The 22,699-nt window shown below is 49.7% G+C and overlaps 1 protein-coding gene across 1 annotated transcript in view; it reads right to left on the reverse strand.

Moving 5' to 3' along the window:
- Window positions 1–8,103: 8,103 nt before the first annotated feature.
- utp18 (UTP18 small subunit processome component) overlaps window positions 8,104–22,699 on the reverse strand; it is a 35,021-nt gene continuing 20,425 nt past the window's right edge. The window contains exons 6-14 of the mRNA XM_085963996.1: window positions 22,135–22,260; window positions 21,789–21,963; window positions 20,628–20,728; window positions 19,169–19,259; window positions 17,620–17,743; window positions 14,644–14,818; window positions 10,759–10,901; window positions 9,010–9,046; window positions 8,104–8,342 (exon numbers count right to left, since the gene is read on the reverse strand). Of these exons, the coding sequence (XP_085820122.1) occupies window positions 9,022–9,046; window positions 10,759–10,901; window positions 14,644–14,818; window positions 17,620–17,743; window positions 19,169–19,259; window positions 20,628–20,728; window positions 21,789–21,963; window positions 22,135–22,260 (960 nt within the window). The 3' untranslated portion in view covers window positions 8,104–8,342; window positions 9,010–9,021. The remainder of the gene's footprint in view (window positions 8,343–9,009; window positions 9,047–10,758; window positions 10,902–14,643; window positions 14,819–17,619; window positions 17,744–19,168; window positions 19,260–20,627; window positions 20,729–21,788; window positions 21,964–22,134; window positions 22,261–22,699) is intronic.

Consider the following 22,699-nt stretch of genomic DNA (forward strand, 5'->3'; position numbering starts at 1 on the left):
AGAATCTCCAGCCTGAGGCCTGCCTCCTCATTGCTGTCGGGTTTCTGTGAAACAGGAATTCAGACCCTCGTTCACAGGCTTAAGGGACCCAATGCCTGTTCAGGTGGCCGACAAGAATAACAGTGTAATACGCTTTTGTGATCCCCGAAATTGCGCCATAAAGCTGGTCCAATTTCTAATCAGTAAAATAGATTTATTGAGCCTGATGGCACCGCGGTAATCTTTCCTACTTCAGCAGAAAATTATAAATTGATTTAACGACTCATACATAAAGCAGCGGGAGCGGAGGAGTTTGAATGCTGGTTCAAACAAGTTTCATCGCTCCATCCTTGGCGGCCGTGCCTTCAGCTGCCTGGGCCCCAAGCTCTGGAATTCCCTCCCTAAACCTCTCCACCTCTCGCTCCTCCTTTAAGACGCTCCTTAAAACCTACCTCTTGGCCAAGCTTTTGGTCACCTGCCCTAATTTCGCCTTCTGTGGCTTGGTGTCAAATTCTGTCTGATAATCGCTCCTGTGAAGCGTTATATAACTGCAAGTTATGATCGTGGTGAGAGTGGGGCAAGAGGCTTGAACTCGAGCCCAGTATTAGCTCGTTACACTCGATAATTACCAGATACTCCGCTCTTTAGTGCAATGTCAGGTAGTGAGATTACAGCGAGGGTCTGTCACTGAACGCAGGCCCCATCCTCTGTTAAAGCCCCTCCTGTCTTCTCTTGAAAGAGAAATGCAATCAAGAGACACAACATGAGACATGATTCCACAATTGAGGAGGACATACAGACACAGCCTCGGCTATTAAGAGCTCAGAAATCTCACGGTGTGTGTGTGCTCGTAGATAGCAGGAGAGCAAGGCATTAATGTGAGAGTACAATGCTTGTACTAAATCAGCCAATTGCTTGTAATCCATCAAGGAGTCATTGGTGCTGCATCTGTGAGATGGGTTTATGGAGGAACGATCCAGAGAAATAAATGGTAAAAACCGCACTTACACAGAACAGAACCGCACATTCTGCAACATTTTACTTCATTTCTCAATCCCTTAGCCTCCCACTTTTGAAAAAATTTCTCCGAGCTATTTAACTTGTTTTTTCAGTGCAGTGCTGAGGGAGTGCCGCACTGTCGGAGGTGCCGTCTTTCGGATGAGACATTAAACTGAGGCCTCGTCTGCTCTCTCAGGTGGATGTAAAAGATCCCATGGCACTATTCAAAGAAGAGCAGGGGAGTTCTCCCCGGTGTCCTAGGGCCAATATTTATCCCTCAATCAACATCATTAAAACAGATTATCCAGTCGTCATCATACCGCTGTTTGTGGGAGCTTGCTGTGCACATATTGACTGCCGTGTTTCCTACAAGAGTGACTGCACTTCAAAAGTACTTCATTGGCTCCCAATTATTGTCCATCTCCATCCCTGCCTTGGCTCCTCCGCTGCTGAAACCCTTGTCCATGCCTTTGTTACCTCTAGACTTCCCTATTCCAACGTACTCCTGGCTGGCCTCCCACATTCCACCCTCCAAAACTCTGCTGCCCGTGTCCTAACTCACACCAAGTCCAGTTCACCCATCACCCCTGTGCTCGCTGACCTACACTGGCTCCCGGATCGACAAGGCCTCAAATTTTAAATTCTCTTTAAAGCTTAACTCGCACTTGTCCTAGTGTCTTCTTATGTGGCTCGCTGTCAAATTTTGTTTGATCGTCTTCTTCTTAGGCAGTCCCTCGGATGACTTGCTTCCACACTGAAAATGAGTTCTCAGGTGACTGATGAGTCCAATGCGGGACCTACAGTCTCTGTCACAGGTGGGGCAGACGGTGGTTGAAGGGGCGGGTGGGTGGGGTGCTTGGGTTGACGTGCACTCCTTGCGCTGCCTGCGCTTGGCTTCCGCTTGCTCCCAGTGAAGAGACTCGAGGTGTTCAGCGCCTTCCCGGATGCTTCTCCTCCACTTTGTGCGGTCTTGGGCCAGGGATTCCCAGGTGTCAATGGGGATGTTGCACTTTTTCAAGGAGGCTTTGAGGGTGTCCTTGAAGCATTTCCTCTGCCCACCTGGGGCTCTCTTGCCGTGCCGGAGCTCTGAGTAGAGCGCTTGTTTTGGGAGTCTCGTATCGGGCATGCGGTCGACGTGGCCCGTCCATCGGAGCTGATCGAGCGTGGTCAAAGCTTCGATGCTGGCCTGAGCAAGAACACCGACGTTGGTGCGCCTATCCTGCCAATGGATTTGCAGGATCTTGTGGAGGCAGCGTTGGTGGTACCTCTCCAGTGCTTTGAGGTGCCTGCTGTACATGGTCCATGTCTCTGAAGCCTACAGGAGGGCGGGTATCACTACTGTTCTGTAGACTGCTCTGATAATGTTTCCGTGAAGCACCTTGGGACGTTTTACTATCTTAAAGGCGCTATATAAATGCAAGTTCTTCTTTCTTACAGCTCACACACTGAAGCAAACACTAATACTACAGCGAGCAAGGAGTAGCTTTATTATTTAATACTGGTGGATACCCTCTGGCATTACTCATCCTAGCGCTCAGCTTGAGCTGCCGGTACGTCTCTGTGCGGCCAGCGACGTCTGCAGGTCCTCTGTCATGTTGGTCCCGAACCATCACATTGTGTACGTGCAGTGCACTGAAATCAGATCTGGGACAGCCAAGTGTATAATAACGCGTAATATAATTAGCGCTGACATTTCATGCTTCAACGGAAAAATGCCCTCTTTTTAATAATGAGGTGCGTGAGTGGAATGAAATTAATAAAAGATTTGTACTTGGTGTGTGATTGGGATTCTGTGGAGTGTTTATTACATTCTGATCATATCAATGTCGTTTAACACTATATATAATTGTAAAGAGTTGGAGGATTTGCATGCAATTAAATCTGACTTCTGTGATTTTACTTTGTCAGCAGTGATCCGGTTATAACCAAGTGCAAAAATATCTCTCTGCTTTTAAACTATCTCTTAAATGATGTGTTGTCATGTTAATTGCACCTGATTAAATTGCCAAGCAGTTAGATTAAATGTGACGTGGTATTAATTAAATATGGTATATGAACATTCTTTGGAATGAATTATAATCTAATATATCAGTTTTAATTAAATGGTGGCAGTTTTTAAGTAGTTGCCGTTAATAAATCCAGCAGAATGTTGTTTGATAGTAACGTGCGTGCTGGCACTTGGGGCCGTGTGCTTTGTGCAGAAGCGGTTTCAGGCAGGTCTCCACAGTGAGATACAGTGCGCGGTGATGGAGCACGAACACGGAGTCAGAGCACTCATCGGGGACATAATGCAAGCAGCAGTCTCCCATTGGAGATATAATGGGAATGGTGTCCCATTGGCACCCCCTCCACACCGTGGCTGCAGTGTGTACCATCTACAAGATGCACTGCAGCAACTCGCCAAGGCTTCTTTGACAGCACCTCCCAAACCCACAACCTCTACCACCTAGAAGGACAAGGGCAGCAGGCGCATGGGAACACCACCACCTCCAAGTTCCCCTCCAAGTCACACACCATCCTAACTTGGAAATATATCGCCGTTCCTTCATAAAATCATGGAATGGTTACAGCACAGAAGGCCATTCGGCCCGTCGAGCCCGTGCCGGCTCTCTGCAGGAGCACTTCAGCTAGTCCCACTCCCCCGCCCTTTCCCCGTAGCCCTGAACATTTCTTTCTTTCAGGTACTTATCCAACTCCCTTTTGAAAGCCGATTGAATCTGCCTCCACCACCCTTTCAGGCAGTGCATTCCAGATCCCAACCACTCACTTAGTAAAAAGGTTTTTCCTCATGTCGCCTTTGGTTCTTTTGTCAATCACCTTAAATCTGTGTCCTCTGGTTCTCAACCCTTCTGCCAATGAGAAGTTTCTCTATCTACTCTGTCTCGACCCCTCATGATTTTGAACACCTCTATCAAATCTCCCCTTAATCTTCTCTGTTCCAAGGAGAAGAACCCCAGCTTCTCCAGTCTATCCATGTAACTGAAGTCCCTCATCCCTGGAATGATGCTTGTAAAACTTTTCTGCATCCTCTCTAAGGCCTTCACATCCTTCCTAAAGTGTGGTGTCCAGAATTGGACATAATACTCCAGTTGAGGCCAAACCAGTGATTTATAAAGGTTCATCATAATTTCCACACTTTTGTACTCTATACCTCTATTTATGAAGCCCAGTAACAATGGGCTGCCTTTTTAACTGCTTTCTCAACCTGCCCTACCACTTTCAATGATTTGTGCACACATACCCCCAGGTCTCTCTGTTCATGCACCCCCTTTAGGATTGTACCATTTAGTTTATATTTCCTCGCCTCATTCTTTCTACCAAAATGTATCACTTCACACTTTTCTGCGTTAAATTTCATCTGCCACGTGTCTGCCCATTTCACCAGCCTATGTCCTCTTGAAGTCTATCACTCTCCTCCTCACGCTTCACTATACTTCCAAGTTTTTGTGTCATCTGCAAATTTTGAAATTGTACCCCGTACACCCACGTCCAAGTCCAAGTCATTAATATACATCAAGAAAAGCAGCGGTCCTAGAATCGACCCCTGGGAAACACCACTGTATATTCCTTTAAGGCACAAAAACCCCACAGGAAAAGTGGTCCAGCCGTGGCTAACAAGAGAAGTTAAAGATAGTATTAGATCAAAGGAAGAGGCTTATAATGCTGCCAAAAATAGTAAGCCTGAGGATTGGGAGGATTTTAGAATTCAGCAAAGGAGGACCAAGAAATTGCTAAAGAAAGGGAAAATAGAATATGAGTAAACTAGCAAGAGACATAAAAACAGACTGTAAAAGCTTCTATAGGTATGTAAAAAGGAAAAGATTAGCAAAAGTAAACATGGGTCCCTTACAGGCTGAGACAGGAGAAATTATAATGGGGAATAAGGAAATGGCTGAGAAATTAAAGAAATACTGTGTCTCTGGCTTCACGGAAGACGACGCAAAAAACTTCCTGGGAACAGTGGACAACCAAGGTTCTAGCGAGAATGAGGAACTGAAAGATATTAGTAAAAAAGTAGTACTGGAGGGATTAATGGGACTGAAAGCTAATAAATCCCCTGGACCTGATGGCCTACATCCTACATAGAAGATAGGAGCAGGAGTAGGCCATTCGGCCCCTCGAGCCTGCTCCGCCATTCAATGCGATCATGGCTGATCATCCAAATTCAGTACCCTGTCCCTGCTTTCTCCCCATATCCCTTGATCCCTTTAGCCTTAAGAAATATATCCAACTCCTTCTTGAATATATTTAATGAATTGGCCTCTACTGCCTTCTGTGGTAGAGAATTCCACAGGTTCACCACTCTCTGGGTGAAGAAATTCCTCCTCATTTCTGTCCTAAATGGCCTACCCCTTATCCTTACACTGTGACCCCTGGTTGTGGACTCCCCGACCATCGGGAACATCCTTCCTGCATCTAGTCTGTCCAGTCCTGTCAGAATTTTATAAGTTTCAATGAGATCCCCTCTCATTCTTCTAAACTCCAGCGAGTATAAGCCCAATCGACCCAATCTCTCCTCATACGTCATTCCTGCCATCCCAGGTATCAGCCTGGTGAATCTTCGCTGAATTCCTTCCATGGCAAGAACATCCTTCCTCAGATAACACGAGCAAAACTGCACACCATACTCAAGATGTGGTCTCACCAAGGCCCTGTACAACTGCAGCAAGACATCCTTGTTCCTATACTCAAACCCTCTCGCTACGAAGGCCAACATACCATTTGCCTTCTTAACCGCCTGCTGCACCTGTATGCTTACCTTCAGCGACTGGTGCACAAGGACACCCAGGTCTCGTTGCACTTCCCCTTTTCCCAATCTATTGCCATTTAGATAATAATCTGCCTTCCTGTTTTTGCCACCAAAGTGGATAACCTCGCATTTATCCACGTTATATTGCATCTGCCATGCTTCTGCCCAATCACCCAACCTGTCCAAATCATACTGGAATTTCACGACATCCTCCTCACAGCACACACGCCCACCCAGCTTTGTCTCATCTGCAAACTTGGAGATATTACATCTAGTTCCCTCGTCTAGATCATTTATATTGTGATATTAATATATATACTATGATCACTGTTCCCTAAATGTTCACCTACTGACACTTGCTCCACTTGACCTACCTCATTCCCCAGAACCAGATCCAGCAATGCCTCCTCCCTCGTCGTGCCAGAAACATACTGATCAAGAAAGTTCTCCTGAACACACTTCAGAAATTCTTCCTCTTTACACTATTACGATCCCAGTCTATATTAGGATATTTGAAGTCCCCCATTATCACTACTCTATAGTTCTTGCACCTCTCTGTAATTTCTCTGCAAATTTGCTCCTCCATATCTTTCCCACTAGTTGGTGGTCTATAGAATACACCTAGTAGTGTAATGGCACCTCTATTGTTTCTTAACTCTAGCCATATAGATTCTGTCCTTGACCCCTCCAGGACATCATCCCTCTCCGGCACTGTAACATTCTCCTTGGCCATTACTGCCACACCACCTCCTATCTTTCCTTAACACTTTATAACCAGGAATATTTAATATCCAATCCTGCCCTTTTTTGAGCCAGTTCTCCGTTATTGCCACATCATATTCCCATGTGGCTATTTGTGCCTGCAGCTCACTAACCTTGTTTACTATGCTTCGTGCGTTCACATACATACACTGTAAACCCATCTTAGACCATCCTGTGTTCTCTCTTAGTTTGACCCCTCTAATACCTTACTATTTCTTACTTTAGTGCTCTCTGCCTCTCCCAATCCTTTGAGCACTTTATTTCCCCTTTCTAATGTTACATCCCCTTGCCAAATTAGTTTAAACTCTCCCCATCAACACTAGCAAACCTCCCCACGAGGATATTGGTTCCGGCCCTGTTGAGGTGAATTCTGTCTGGCCTGTACAGGTCCCACCTCCCCCAGAACCGGTCCCAATGCCTCAGGAATCTAAAGCCCTCCCTCCTGCACCATCTCTCCAGCCACGCATTCATCTGCACTATCCTCCTATTTCTATACTCACTCGCGCGTGGCACTGGGAGTAATCCGGAGAATGCTACCTTTGAGGTCCTGCTTTATAATCTCTTTCCTAGCTCCCTAAAATCTGCCTGCAGGACCTCATCCCTCTTTCTGCCTATGACGTTGGTACTGATATGGACCACGGCCTCTAGCTGTTCAACCACCCCTTCAGAATGTTCTGCAGCGGCTCGGTGACAACCTTGACCTTGGCAGCAGGGAGGCAACATATCAATCTGGAGTGCCGTCTGCGGCCACAGAAACGCCTGATAACTATCGAATCCCCTACCACCATTACTTTCCCATTCTTCTTCCTCCTCCTCCTCTCCCTCCCTGTATAGCTGAGCCACCCGTGGTGCTGTAGACTTGGCTATGGCTATACTCCCCAGAGCAACCATCGCTCTCAGAACCGAATGCTGGTTGGAGAGCGAGATGCACTCAGGGGAATCCTGCACTACCTGCCCCGTCGTCCTCTTCTGTCTGGTGGTCACCCATTCCCTTTCTGCCTACACACACTTTCTCTGCGGGGTGACCACCTCCTGAAACGTTCTATCCATGAAGCTCGCAGCCTCATTGTCACTGGGTCAAAATCCCGGCACTCCCTCCCTAACAGCACTGTGGGAGCACCTTCACCACACGGACTGCAGCGGTTCAAGAAAGCGGCTCACCGCCACCTTCTCGAGGGCAATTAGGGAAGGGCACACCCCAGGAACGAATAATTTTTTTTTTTTTTAATGGGAATGCTCGGGGATATAATGGGAGCGGGATGTCTCCCATCGGGTTAAATTCAGGGAGGCAAGGTTCAGCATAAATCCTCACCCAATGGGAGCCCAGTTCAGAGACCTGGGTGTAGTTTTAACCGTGCCCAATCCGCGTGCTCCTGCCTTGCGGAAAATCCAGAGCGCCGACGCTCCTGATTATTAGATCCGTGCTCCTGTTGAGCGAGGCTCTGCCCAGGACCGTAACCCCGTAGAATTTGCTGATCATGTGAAAAGGGCATTAACTTCACATGGAACAGAGGCTTTGAAACACAGAGACTCAGTACCACCTCCATCACTCCTAGTGCTGGGCTTTGGCTGGAAGCTACACCATCTCATTGCACAAACACTGACAACGCAGATGTATTTACATTACATTTATTATATAGAAAAGGTCGGGACAGGAGTAAAGCTCAAACTCCATCGCACACTGTCAATTTATTTCATAGAAACAAAGGGTTCAATTTCTTTTTAAAATGCTCGGAGTGCTTCACAGACCGAACTTCAAGCTGCCCCTGTGCAGGGCGATCTGACTGCTGCGATTGTTCTTCAATCTGCAGTGCCATGCAAAAAGCAACGGCTGAATCTGGAGAGGGTCCGCCTGTAAAGGTAAAAGTCACAAGAAACAATTTCAGGGGATACTTCAATACTGTTTTCAACACCTACGGGACAATATGTATAGTCCGATGTCAGTGAGAAGGTGCGTGGTGCAATTTGTATGCGCGTTGTGATCTGGAATCCGCTGCCTGAAAGGTCCGATTCGATAGTAACATTCAAAAGGGAATTGGATAAATACTTGAAGGGGGGAAATTTGCAGGGCTCTGGGGAAAGAGCAGGGGGAGTGGGATTAATTGGAGAGCTCGTTCAAAGAGCCGGCACAGGCACGATCTGCTGAATGGCCTCCTTCTGAGCTGTATCATTCTATGTGTGGAGGGGAGGGAGGGAAGACTCCCAGCAGTGCAGTAATAGTTTTGTTGCTTCCAAGCTTTAGTTATGGACTGTCGCTGGTGTTGGGGGCAATTCGAGGAGATGAACCCCACAAGTTATGGCCGAGCAAGTTTAAGAGAAACACTGTAAACTGGCGGCTCCTGCACCGCCATTGAGGAGCCGCCCTCAGAGGGAGTGTGGGTTGGAGAATCAATGCGGCAGCTTGGAGCTCTAATTCTGATACACCATTTCAGAGGTTAGCCCCGTGCGCACGCACCCGCAGACACCGCCCCCCCGCACGCAGTAGCCACAACAGGAAACACGGACGCAGGTTCACTCACCAAAATCTCGGGTTAGAAGTCAGCGTAGTGCTTCACCCTAGGAGGAGACCAAATCATTTAGGAATTGGGTTGAACAACGGGCCACTGGAGATACTTAGAACAGCAGTAACATTCTGAGCATTTTAAACTGAGAGTTCAACAGATCTCCTTTCACAGATTAGTGAAATTGATTAGTGGATTAGTTCAACTACTGAATATTTAACTTGGAAGCAGTGAAGGTACCGGCAGACAAAATTAGAGTTACAACACAGGCCGGCATGGACCCACGAGACCGGCACCTTCAATTCTGAGCCATGTTTCTGTGGGGAGCTGCCTCAGGGACCCGGAGAGAGGACGAAAAATTCTGTGCTGATCAACATAGCTCCGAGAGGCCACGAGAGGTGTCATGGTGTGGGAAATTGAATGATGTCACACTGATACAGTCGGGGCACTTTCCTGAGTTGTGGGGACAGCGCGGAGGGAACTTTATTCTGCATCAAACCATGCTGCACCTCGACACTGGGGAGGGTATCATTTCCCAGGGCGAAACCCTCCTCATCTCGATGAACAGTAAATTCACAAATTAATAGGTAACACTGTACGAAGGAGCAGTGGCTGTGTAGATTCCACCCTTTAATCAGGTGGCCTGTTCCCAACCCTCCATTCCCCCGTCCCATGGGTCACTGGGAGCACGGTGCAGGCCCCAGGCAGAAGGCCACTCTTTGCATCCCAGATATTTAAGTCTCTGTGATGGGGAACCTGAAGACTGGCACTAAAGATCATACACTGAGATCTGAGCTATGGCATGCCCCAAGGTCACTGTGGTAACATGGAATGATTAGAAGCAAGGAGGCTTGCTAAAAAAAAAAAAAAAACTACTATTGGACGTATCGCCAAACTGCATCATTTATTACTGGAAAAGTAAAACTAGATCAAACGTTCGAAACCAGTGCTGTCTCTACCCCTTAACAAACAAATAGTTATTGTAAAACCGAGTCCATGAACCACACTCTCTAGTTCAGTAAAACGGTTCAGGTCGCACTGATCTGTGTTGTTCCCGATATATTCAGAGGGTGAGAGGGGTACGGAGTAAAGAGAGAGAGATACAGATAGATTCAGAGAGACAGAGAAAAAGGAAAAGATTTTGATAGATGGAGAGAGATAAAAGGCAAACAGATGCAAGGAGATAGAGTGATACAAAGATAGAGACAGAGAGAGAGAGAGAGAGAGATAAACCTAGACAGAAATGCGAGGTACTGAAAGAGTGATAGATAAATATAGAGACAGAAAGAGAGACAAACAGGGAGAGATACACAGAGATGGAGAGAGAGAAAAATTAATAAAAAGTCCTTCGGCAGGGCAGTGGTAGAGGAGCTGGGCTGTGGAGGGAGCGGGAATATAGCCAGGATTCTTGCTCCTAATTGCTGTGATAACTCCTGCCGCAGCCCCGGTGTGTGGGCATCGGGCAAGGACAGGATCCTCACAGACTGCCGACATTAACTGTTGAGGCCCACAGGAAAGTGCTGGAGGGGTCCACACGCCACACTGCACCATGAACCAGCACCTCGAGGAGAGGGGGCACCTCCTGCTCGCCAATTGGAGTAGATTACAGCGCAGGGGTGAAAGGACCCCCAAACCGTCCAGTCCCCAAGGAATGCGCATGAACTGAGGACTAATGCCCGATCCAAGAAACCAGTTACAAAGTCTCCAGCCGGACTGGACACACACGAATGGCCCTGATCAGATTTGTGAGCCGTATGTTAAACACACCTGTACAGCAAGGCCCGGCCTCGGTTATTCGCTATGGAGAAGAAGCCACTCCTGGGAGAGAAGTCCATTTCCTGAGCCAAGTGAATGTACTTCCGCCCGAGCACCGGGAAATTGGAGAATGCCGTGAAGGATGGGATGTGGATCTGCAGGAGAGGATACAGAATTATTAGTGAAATAAAATACTAGGGTTCATATATTAGCAGCTGAACAAAAACTCCATGTAGTTGCAGAGTGCAACATCCTTACTGTGCTGAATAAAAGGAACTTGAAACACCGCACCCTGGGAAAGTGGGTTTGATTTTTATGGAATACTGGCTGATCTCCCATGGAGTTGATCGAGCAGTCCAGGGTCTGGAACGTACCTGATGGTGTTTTAGTTGTTGATGTGGAGTTGTGTTTAACGTGGCCTGTCCCTTGAAGCAGGCAATCCCTTGTTTGAGGAAATGCTTCCTCCGTAAGTCAATTGGAGACTAACTGCTGTTGTTTGGGGACGTTTCCGTGCATTGGCGGCTGCTTGTAAATCTCCAAGCTCCTTGCCTTGGGGAAGAGGCCAGTATCAAGGTCAGCAGAAACCAGCAGAAAATGCATGGATTTCTATTTTACTCTTTGGTGCTACATATTTGGTGGGGTCCCTGTCTGTTCAGTTCTGATATTTGAAGCTAATCGGGTGCGAACCTGAACATGCTGCACAGGCGACACCTTTAAGACTGATGGACATGCTGGATGTTTGTTTTTACGTGGATAGATTAGGGTACGTTTCCCCCTTTATTAGCTTGCTATGAGAGTCTGGGCACGTGAATCCTGTCCCATCCCCCACAAAGGCAGCTGCTGAGGCGCGCTGGGACTACCCGGATGTGGCTGTCTTCTCTGGTCGCTGCGAGATCCCACCGCCTCTGACTGAGGACTGAGGGAAGCAGCCCTGAACCTGCCAACACTCAGCACCAAGCCACCTCCTCCTCAACAATCCCAGGCATGGCTAGGTAACGGAGAAGATGCCAGCCAGGGCTGAGACACCTGCACTGTTTAAATGTCAGGGTGAGAACACATCCCCTCGGTCAGGTGCAGCTTTGCACTCCGACACGGGAATTAAAAGACTTGTATTTCTCCAGCGCCTTTCAAAACCACCGGACGTCCCGAAGCACTTTACAGCCAATGAAGTACTTGTTGAAGTGGAGTCGCTGTTGTAATGTAGGAAACGCGGCAGCCAATTTTCACACAGCAAGCTCCCACAAACAGCAATGTGATAATGACCAGATCATTTGTTTTAGTGAAAACAATCCGAGTTCTCCCCAGGACACCAGGGAGAGCTCCCCTGCTCTTCTTCGAAATAGTGCCATGGGATCTTTTACATGCCCGAGAGCGCAGACGGGGCCGCAGTTTAACATTTCATCCAAAAGACGGCACCTCCGACAGTGCAGCGCTCCCTCAGTACTGCCCCTCCGACAGTGCCGCGCTCCCTCAGTACTGCCGCTCCGACAGTGCGACGCTCCCTCAGTACTGCCCCTCTGACAGTGCAGCGCTCCCTCAGTACTGCCCCTCCGACAGTGCCGCGCTCCCTCAGTACTGCCCCTCCGACAGTGCAGCGCTCCCTCAGTACTGCCCCTCCGACAGTGCCGCGCTCCCTCAGTACTGCCCCTCCGACAGTGCAGCGCTCCCTCAGTACTGCCCCTCCGACAGTGCAGCGCGCCCTCAGTACTGCCCCTCCGACAGTGCAGCGCTCCCTCAGTACTGCCCCTCTGACAGTGCAGCGCTCCCTCAGTACTGCCCCTCCAACAGTGCAGCGCTCCCTCAGTACTGCCCCTCCGACAGTGCAGCACTCCCTCAGTACTGCCCCTCTGACAGTGCAGCGCTCCCTCAGTACTGCCCCTCCAACAGTGCAGCGCTCCCTCAGTACTGCCCCTCTGACAGTGCAGCACTCCCTCAGTACTGCCCGAGACAGTGCAGCACTCCCTCAGTACTGCCCCTCCGACAGTGCCGCGCTCCCTCAGTACTGCCCCTCTGACAGTGCAGCGCTCCCTCAGTACTGCCCCTCCAACAGTGCAGCGCTCCCTCAGTACTGCCCCTCCGACAGTGCAGCACTCCCTCAGTACTGCCCGAGACAGTGCAGCACTCCCTCAGTACTGCCCCTCCGACAGTGCCGCGCTCCCTCAGTACTGCCCCTCCGACAGTGCAGCGCTCCCTCAGTACTGCCCCTCCGACAGTGCGGCGCTCCCTCAGCACTGCCCCTCCGACAGTGCGGCGCTCCCTCAGTACTGCCCCTCCGACAGTGCGGCGCTCCCTCAGTACTGCCCCTCCGACAGTGCGGCGCTCCCTCAGTACTGCCCCTCCGACAGTGCGGCGCTCCCTCAGACAGTGCACTGGAGTGTCAGCTTAGATTTTCGTGCTCAAGTCTCTGGAGTGGGACTTGAACCCACAACCCTCTGACTCAGAGGCAGGAGTGCTACAGCTGACACTAGTGGATTATTAAAAAGTATTTAATAGAACACTACAGATGCAATTACAATTTCATCCCTGAATGTTCCACTGTCCCTCCGGTTTACCCTGGCTACACTTGGCATAATTGTGTAACAAACGCTCAGGATCCCAACCAGTGGGGGAGCTGTGTGAATACAATGGGGTCGTGATGATTCCAGTTTAACTGAAGACTACCATAGCTGATTAAAAATGAGCTTGTGTGCAATTCATTCCCTCACTCGACTGTACTCAACAAAGCTAATTTAGCAGAATATTGAAAGGCTGCATTAATCAAAAGAAAATGGACAGGGCTGAAAAAGGCTCAATAAATTTCTCTTAGTCAGACAACTTATTTATTTAATGAGGACATGTCACGTAGCCACAATCGTTCAGCGTGTAACAGAGGCTCGTGCTCCCTTGAGTATAATAAGATTATGGGATGATCTAACTGAGGTGTTTAAGATGATTAAAGGATTCGATCGGGTAGATAGAGAGAAACTATTTCCTCTGGTGGGGGGAGTCCAGAACAAGGGGGCAGAACCTTAAAATTAGAGCCAGGCCGTTCAGGGGTAATGTCAAGAAGCACTTCTTCACACAAAGGCTAGTGGAAATCTAGAACTCTCCCCCCAAAAAAGCTGAAGCTGGGGGTCAATTGAAAATGTCAAAACTGAGGTTGATTTATTTTTGTTGGGTAAGAGTATTAAGGGTTATGGAACCGAGGCAGGTAGATGGAGTTAAGATACAGATCAGCCATGAACTAACAGAATGGCGGAACAGGCTCGAGGGGCGGAATGGCCCACCCTGCTCCTGTGAGCCATACAGAGCAGGAAGGTTGCAGTTTGGTCTCTGACCTGTGCTGAGTTAGCCGTTCTCAGTCGAGGTGATGGCTGGGGGGCTACAACTGACCCATACCTTGTGTTGTATTACACAGTATTTACAGCACAAAAACACGCCATTCGGCCCATCTAGTCCATGCCGACGTTTCTGCTCCACACGAGCCTCCTCCCACCCCTCTTCATCTCACCCTATCAGCATAACCCTCTACTCCTTTCTCCCTCATGTGTTTATCTAGTTTCCCCTTAAATGCATCTCCGCTATTCGCCTCAACCACTCCCTGTGGCAGCGAGTTCCACATTCTCACCACTCTCTGGGTAAAGAAGTTTCTCCTGAATTCCCCATTGGATTTATTAGTGACCATCTTATAGTTATGGCCCCTAGTTCTGGAATAAACCAATGAATGATGTTGGAGCCAGAGGACGGGGAGTGTGCGTTCGACGGGATTGAGTTGCTGGTTGTTTTGTACAGAAAGCACACAGAAGAGCATGAGGGGAGGGAGGGAAAGCAAGCCTCCAGTTACTCGAACGTCATTGCTTCAGAACTAATTGCCAACGCTATCCTCTACTTTGGATGTTGCCCAGAAACACCACCTACCAACTTGACCGCATCATCCGTGGCATTAGAAGCAATGGCCAAGATCTCTGTTGTTGGGTTGAAGGCCAGGGACGTTGCTGCAGTAACCAGGTTCATGATGGCTTTCACAGGTTTAGGGTTTGTTTGGTGTAGGCAGTTATCTCGTGAGTAAACGTTCACAACTCCAGAACTGGACCTGCCGAGGAAAGGAAAGAAAAATGCAACTTTTTATTAAAAAGAGGTTGATTTAAAAGGAACATTAACGCAAACTGCGCCAGAGTGTTGGGTAGAAAGATGGAACTGGCCTGCATTTATATAGCATCTCATCATCTCTCAGAACACACTGAAGCACTTCACACAATGAATTACTTTGAAATGCAGCGACTGCTGTTACGTAGCCAAACATTGTAACCCAATTTGCGCATAGCAAGATTCCATAAACAGTAAGCGAGTTCAATGACCAATAAGCTGCTTTTCATTGTTAGTTAGAAACATAGGAATCGTAAGACAAAAAAGATCCATCTAGTTCACCTTCTACCCTCCTGGTAATTGCATGATACAACGATAATGGAGTTGTTGACTAATCACAGCGATCAATCGCGATCAATGAGTCTACAACAGACCCAGACATGAGGCGAGGAAAACCCCCAGTGGTGGAGAGCTTTGCGAACCCGTTAGTTGAGGGAGGAATGTTGATCAGGACACGAGGAGAACTCTTCGAAGAGTGCCATGGTATCCTCCCCTTCTGCCTGAACGAGCTGGCAGGGCTACACTCTAAAGATGGCATCTCCTGCAATGCAGCACTCCCTCAGCACTGCATCGGGCCCGGCGTCCTGGAGAGCAGCCAAATTGACAGGACGTGCATTTGCACCCGCCATACCCCACACAGTGAGCTCCTGACCTCGGCCACGTTGAATGAGGCATTTCCCACATCGGGGTTGGGATAGAGCGGTTTGGAGGGTGAGCAAGCCCGGAGCCACCTATTGCACCTCGTGAACCGATTCACACCCTGGGACCATCCTGCAAAGCAGATTATTTTCCACAGCAAACCCACATTTGCATTTTTGACCTACGAGAATATACTTACTGCTTATGCAGAGTTCGAAACGCAAATTTTAATTTACTACAAAAATCCAACTCCCATGAAATTTTTATAATGCTAATTTAAGCAGTTCTACAGTATATAAAAACTATACATCTTTTCTAATAAAGCAAGGCAGTAGGCGAGAGAGCTCAAATCTCGTGGGGAAAACCTGGCGATTACAGATGGTCCCTTAGCTTCACCAGTCAAGCGTTAACACTTCAGGCTCTCCACATTTACAAGCACGGCCGCAGGTCACCGACTCGGACCCGGCAGACACACATCACCTTTAATTAAAGGGGACAGTCACTGCACTCACTCCATTTACAACAGGACTGTGATTAGGGGGTTGGAGGGTAGTGATATTTATCTTTAAAATAAATTAAAGCAAGGACATCTAACCGCAGGAAGTTAATGCGAGCTGATTAGGGACGGTGCAAGTAGTATAAAATCCCAGCTCGCAGTGCACAGGGGGCAATAGCAGGACGAGGGAGCTTCCCAGTGCTGATCAGTGACTCTAATGAGACTGCTGTATTGTAATCCTCACGATAAGGACTGAAAGCATTAAGCATAAAGCAATGGATCCACCAGGGATTAAAGGAGGATTACGGGGCTATATTCTGATCCTGTCAAAAAAGCTTAGCACCAAATCTGTTGAGTAGTTTGTGGCCGGCCCAGGGTACAGACCAGAGAGAATTCCAAATCCCTCAACACAAATTGTCACTGTAATACCCAATACTTGGGCTGTGAGGGAGCTCAAATAGCAATTCAGAGCTGGGATCGAGAACAAAGACTTATGATATGTTTCAATATATTTTTTTATAACGACTTAAATGTTCAATTACCAAGGAGCTGGAGAGGAGGTTAAGCTGAGTTCTCACCGTGGCTCAGAGTAACTGCATTCACTGCCCTACAGACCCACAAGGTTGCAGGTTCAATCCCTCATGTCCCTATAATCAGGGTCGGTTGCCGTGTCCCTATTGCCGGGGTCGGTTGCCGTGTCCCTATTGCCGGGGTCGGTTGCCGTGTCCCTATTGCCGGGGTCGGTTGCCGTGTCCCTATTGCCGGGGGCGGTTGCCGTGTCCCTATTGCCTGCGTCACTTACCGTGTCCCTATTACCTGGGTCACTGACTGTGACCCTATTACCGGGGTCACTGACCGTGTGCCTATTACTGGGGTCACTGACCGTGTGCCTATTACCGGGGTCACTGACCGTGTCCCTATTACCGGGGTCACTGACCGTGTCCCTATTACCGGGGTCACTTACCGTGTCCCTATTACCGGGGTCACTGACCGTGTCCCTATTACCTGGGTCACTGACCGTGTCCCTATTACCGGGGTCACTGACCGTGTCCCTATTACCGGGGTCACTGACCGTGTCCCTATTACCGGGGTCACTGACCGTGTCCCTATTACCGGGGTCACTGACCGTGTCCCTATTACCGGGGTCACTGACCGTGTCCCTATTACCGGGGTCACTGACCGTGTCCCTATTACCGGGGTCACTGACCGTGTCCCTATTACCGGGGTCACTGACCGTGTCCCTATTACCGGGGTCACTTACCGTGTCCCTATTACCGGGGTCACTTACCGTGTCCCTATTACCGGGGTCACTTACCGTGTCCCTATTACCGGGGTCACTTACCGTGTCCCTATTACCGGCGTCACTTACCGTGTCCCTATTACCGGCGTCACTTCCCGTGTCCCTATTACCGGGGTCGGTTGCCGTGTGCCTCAGCCAAACCCTGGATAAATTGAATCGTCAGGGGAGCCTGAAAGAGGATCCATGGAGGAGGCCTTAAAAACCTTGGAAAGAATAGGGTCGGCAGCCTTGGTAAGAGATCAGTTGCCTCTCGTTTTACCCATCAGGACCCTGCGGCAGAGGGCAACACTGTAGGACATAAGTTTTCACCTACCCACAGGCCACATACTGCCCGTTCCGAGAGACAGCAATACACATCCCACTCAGACAGCCTTCGTCTATGAACCGGTTCAGGCACTTCCTGCTCTTCACGTCCCAAACGTAAACTTCTCCTTCATCTGGAACAACACCAAGAGCAATAAGTGCAGCCAGAGTTAGGGACAGCACAGAGTGAACCAAACAACACGCAGCCCTGGCCTGTCCCGTCCCAGCCAAAAGGATCGGGAGCTGAAAACAGAATCTGGAACCTCTGTTCAGAGGTTGGTGACACTTGTTGAGAGGCCAATCAACCAAGAACATCACCACTGGCTACTGGACCAGCTCAACCAGAGCTGTCTTTCATTACTGCTCAATAAATTGGTTGCATTTAGAGCTGTGGAACTTCTGACAGTTCTCAAGAGAAGAAAGGTGGCGTGAGTGAGTATGTCTGTCTGTAGAGGGTGGGGTGGCAAGGGATAGAACATAGGAACAGGAGTAGGACGTTCAGCCCCTCGAGCCTGTTCCGCCATTCTATTAGATCAACGGTTATAACTGCACAGTTACAGCCCAGTACTTGAATTGCAAATTGTGTGAGCTCTGAATATTGTGGATTACAATAAAGGAACCAGGGAACCAGGAGTGATTCTACGCGTACGACAGTCTCAGATTAAAAGTCAAGTTTTCTATTTTTAAATAAAATGATCTTTGCCTCTCCCAATTGCTTAATTGGTAAAGGGATAAACCATTACATTACCAAACATCCCAGTTTGATTCCAGCCCGTTACCGATCCCCCAGCCCGTTATCGAGCAGCCCCCCAACCCCGCCAAGACCCCCCTTCTCCCTGATCAAGCCCGCCCACCACTCCCTCCCTGACTGAGCCCGCTCGCCACTCCCTCCCTCGCCGAGCCCCCACTGCTCCCTGACCGAGCACTCCCACCACTCCCTCCCTCGCCGAGCCTGCCCACCACTCCCTCCCTGACTGAGCCCGCTCACCACTCCCTCCCTCGCCGAGCCTCCACGGCTCCCTGACCGAGCACTCCCACCACTCCCTCCCTCGCCGAGCCTGCCCACCACTCCCTCCCTGACTGAGCCCGCTCACCACTCCCTCCCTCGCCGAGCCCCCACACTCCCTCCCTCGCCGAGCCCCCACTGCTCCCTGACCGAGCACTCCCACCACTCTCCCCCTCGCAGAGCACTCCCACCACTCCCTCCCTCGCCGAGCCCGCCCACCACTCCCTCCCTCGCCGAGCCCCCACTGCTCCCTGACCGAGCACTCCCACCACTCTCCCCCTCGCCGAGCACTCCCACCACTCCCTCTCTCGCCGAGCCCGCCCACCACTCCCTCCCTCGCCGAGCCCGCCCACCACTCCCTCGCCGAGCCCGCCCACCACTCCCTCCCTCGCTGAGCCCCCACCGCTCCCTGACCGAGCACTCCCACCACTCCCTCCCTCGCCGAGCCCCCACCACTCCCTCCCTCGCCGAGCCCCCACCACTCCCTCCCTCGCCGAGCCCCCACTACTCCCTGACCGAGCACTCCCCCCTGTAGACCAGAAAATCTGCTTACCAGAGTTTGCGTAGACCATACTCCCATCAGGAGAGAAGGTGGCTCCGATTGCCTGTCCGTTGATTTTCATGCTACCCACGAATTCTTTAGTCTGCAGAAGGAACAATCAGATGAAGAATTTCCTGGTATTAGACATTAGATCGTCAATCAAACAACAATATTTCCTGTCCCGCCAAACACGGTGTAGCTAGGAAGCTCGGTGGGTGAATGCACAGGTCATTGTGAGAAAGAGCCACGCAGACAAGACCCGATCCCTGGGCGGTGCTGGGGGAAGCGAAGGAAAATACAACACCCACGACCTTCTGCTGGCAACTGACCCCTGCTGAGGGAGGATACTGCGACAGTGCAGCACCCCCGAGGTGGAGGACGAAATCAGCCAGCCTTCTTGGCACTGACCGCTATCCAGCTGTATGTATGCATGTCCAGCAAGGACAGGACCAGGTGTGGCTGCGTTGCCCCCTGTGGCCAAATAGCCTGCAGCACTACACTTAGGCCGAGACATGAAAAGTGCCCACTCGGGCGAAGTTTTGCACATTTCCTAGTGGCCAGCACTCGCCTGCCCAGCTCTGATACCCAACCTGCTAAGACACAAAGTGGGCAGGGCGTGGGTCCGCGTGACTGCGGGTCCCAATCTCAGCCTCGCCCTTCAGGGGAAATGCTATGGGGGGGTGGGGGCACGTCAGCCTCCTGCTCATGCATCCTCTCGTGGCTGGTGTCGGATCATCGGTAAAGCACTGGGAGGATGCCCCGCAGCATCACGGGGCGGAAGTGTGTGCTGCACAGAGAACACGAGCAAAGGGCAAGAAGACTACAAAAAAAATTGTGCCCGTTTCCTCAGCAAGAATAGAAAACCACTGCCAGCAGGCATTCAGAACCCAATTTGTGGTGCATGAAAAATTTAAGCTGTGCCAATTCCCAGGTGCCACATGACCTGCAATTTTCAGAGCAAAGTAACAACACTGCACTTTCATCCAGGTAACCATGTGCATAATGAACAAGGCAGTTCTGAAACCTAATTAACTTGTCCTGTCGGCACTGCAGACTCAGTAATGAGCACTCCCCAGTGTCACTGGGCACGTAATCTCGGTACTCTCGTTCGCATGGTGTGAACTTTAACCTTTTTGTGCGTTTGTTGGTAAAATTGCAGGACAAAAAGCAGAGTGAGCGAGTCAACGTTCTCAGCCATCACGCTGAAGAAGTCAAAGTACCGCTCGCAACTGCTGGCGTGTCCGATAAACGCGCGTCCGAATCCCAAACTTGGGTGAAAGAGACTCCAAAGTTCAGTACAGAATGGCAGTGTTTGTTAAGCAAATATACACATGAAGTACGTTTAACTGCATGTTTTCTACTGAAATTAGTGACTAAAATCATAGCCACACCGGTGACTAGTCCGTGATTTCTATTGGACACAGGTTTACACAGTCCCAGTAGATTTCAGGATCGATCCTTTGTAATTTACCTTCATGGAGAGAAGGTGCAGATACCCCGAGGTCCCAATCAGCAGCAGAAACAAGCCATCCGGTGAGACTTCAAACTTCTTAACATTCCGTTCCTCTAACCCTACAAATCCAAACACCAAAGAGCTTCAGTGACATACTACAGCACGCACAAAAATCCAGCAAAAGCAGACAGCCCTGGTGACCTGTCTGAACTCTCTGCGGTTACACCGACACATCTTTGCATTGCTGTGAAGCAGAGAAGCACTTTGCAGCAACACAAGCCTGACTGCCCCCGAACAGTCAGGAAGGGGAGTTACCATCAACACCAAGACAAAGCCTGTACATCACCACAAGGGGGCGGTGGGTTTTTTAAATTACACTCCAATCTCTGCATTTACGCAGAACAGCTCCTATACAAGAGCAGTTCAGACCCTCTTTCGATCTTGCGCTGTGTAAAATGGGGCAAGCGAGCAGGCGTGACCCTCTCACAGCGCGCACTCCCGTTCCACAGGGACTGATGTCAGGAAACTCGTCCTCCTCCGCGGGCTGATCCTCACGTTCCGGCAAGAACACGAGAGATCATGGGATGGGCGAAAAAGAACGACGGCCAAAGTGCTAGCAAACAGTGGTGTGATAGAGCTCGGTATGACTCACTTCATCCTGTGCGCAGCCTCGGGAAGGAATGGTGCTGAAAAATAATTTCTCATTCTTTACTTATTTTATCCCCCTTTTAAAATGTATTCTTCAACCCAATTTCATTGATAGACAGCTCCCATGGATTCACTGCTCTCCCTCTGCTCCACCAGAGGCTGATCTTTCAGTCACCACACTCCTGCTCTTTGCAAATCTCCTCCAAATCCACTTTGCTTCTCTGCTTCACTCCCTTCCTTCAAAGGCCTCTTTAAAAACCCGTCTCTTTATGTTCACCACCCCCACCCCACCCAATTAATCTTCCCCCGTGTCCTGCTCAGTTTCCCCCTCTCCCTCCCCAGTTTAAACCACGCTCTTCCATGTGATGAGGCTCTGTGAAAATACAAGCCTCAAGGGTCCGAAGATTACTGGTGGCAGTAAATGGAAATAGACTGAAATCGGCAAAAAAAAAGGATGCTAAAGATTGTCAGAATTCTTGCTAACTGCTCAGGGGGTCTGGTAACAATAGTTAAAAGTGCAGAAGTTCTCACCTTGGACATTGTAGACAGGAATGACTTTCCCAGCCATCATATCATACACGTAGAACATCTTGTTGTGGAGGCTCGTGGCAATAACCTGCTCGCCGTCTGTGCTGAAACGAGCTTTGTAGACGGGAAACCGCTCCAGGTGGACACTCTGAATCTTGGGGTTCGTCTTTCCATCAACCTGCAGTGGAATGAACATCGTCGGCTGTTAGCCTGAGTCAGTCATACTCGCACAGGCTTCACCACAGGCCAGGGGCCACCGCTCACACTCACACATGTTGGAATGAGAGAGGGCACTGGGTGAAACGTGTGGTTTTGACACTCAATGCGCTGACAGGACTAGAAAACATACCTGGAAGAGCGAGATGGACAGGTCTAACCCGGCAGTCAGTATTACTTGAGCCGCTGGGTGGAACTGTGTCGTTGTTAATCTTACATCTGATGGCCTGGCGTGGTTGGCATTGATACAGCTCTTTATCTGTTGAGAAGCAATCAAACCCATCAGAACAAAGCAACCACTTTTCCCACACAAGCCAATTCTTTAAGGTTTGTCCAGCCTTTTCCCCCAAAGGCACCTGCCTGCGTCAAGATGTGGTCCCACAGGTGCAAGCAGCTCACTTGAGCAGCCATATTTCATCTCCCAGCCCAGATATAAGACAGCGAGGGCAGCGCAGCCCAGCCCCTTACCGCCCAGCGAAAGTGACGGGATAGTGAACTCCTACTGATCTACCCTCCCTCACCCAGGAGAGTGAGGTCAACTGTAGTGTCCCTTACCCCTGCCCTGGCTCAGATTAGCTAACTCAACACTGGCCAAGAGTCGCACCTCACACCCACACTGGACCACGAGAGGAATTGCCCCCAGAACTGTTTATTACCCACTGAACCATTTTTTTTTTTTATTCATTCAGGGGAAGTGG

The sequence above is a fragment of the Somniosus microcephalus genome, chromosome 21 (assembly GCF_052327205.1).
Source record: "Somniosus microcephalus isolate GS21.2 chromosome 21, FLI_Smic_1.0, whole genome shotgun sequence".
NCBI lineage: Eukaryota > Metazoa > Chordata > Chondrichthyes > Squaliformes > Somniosidae > Somniosus > Somniosus microcephalus.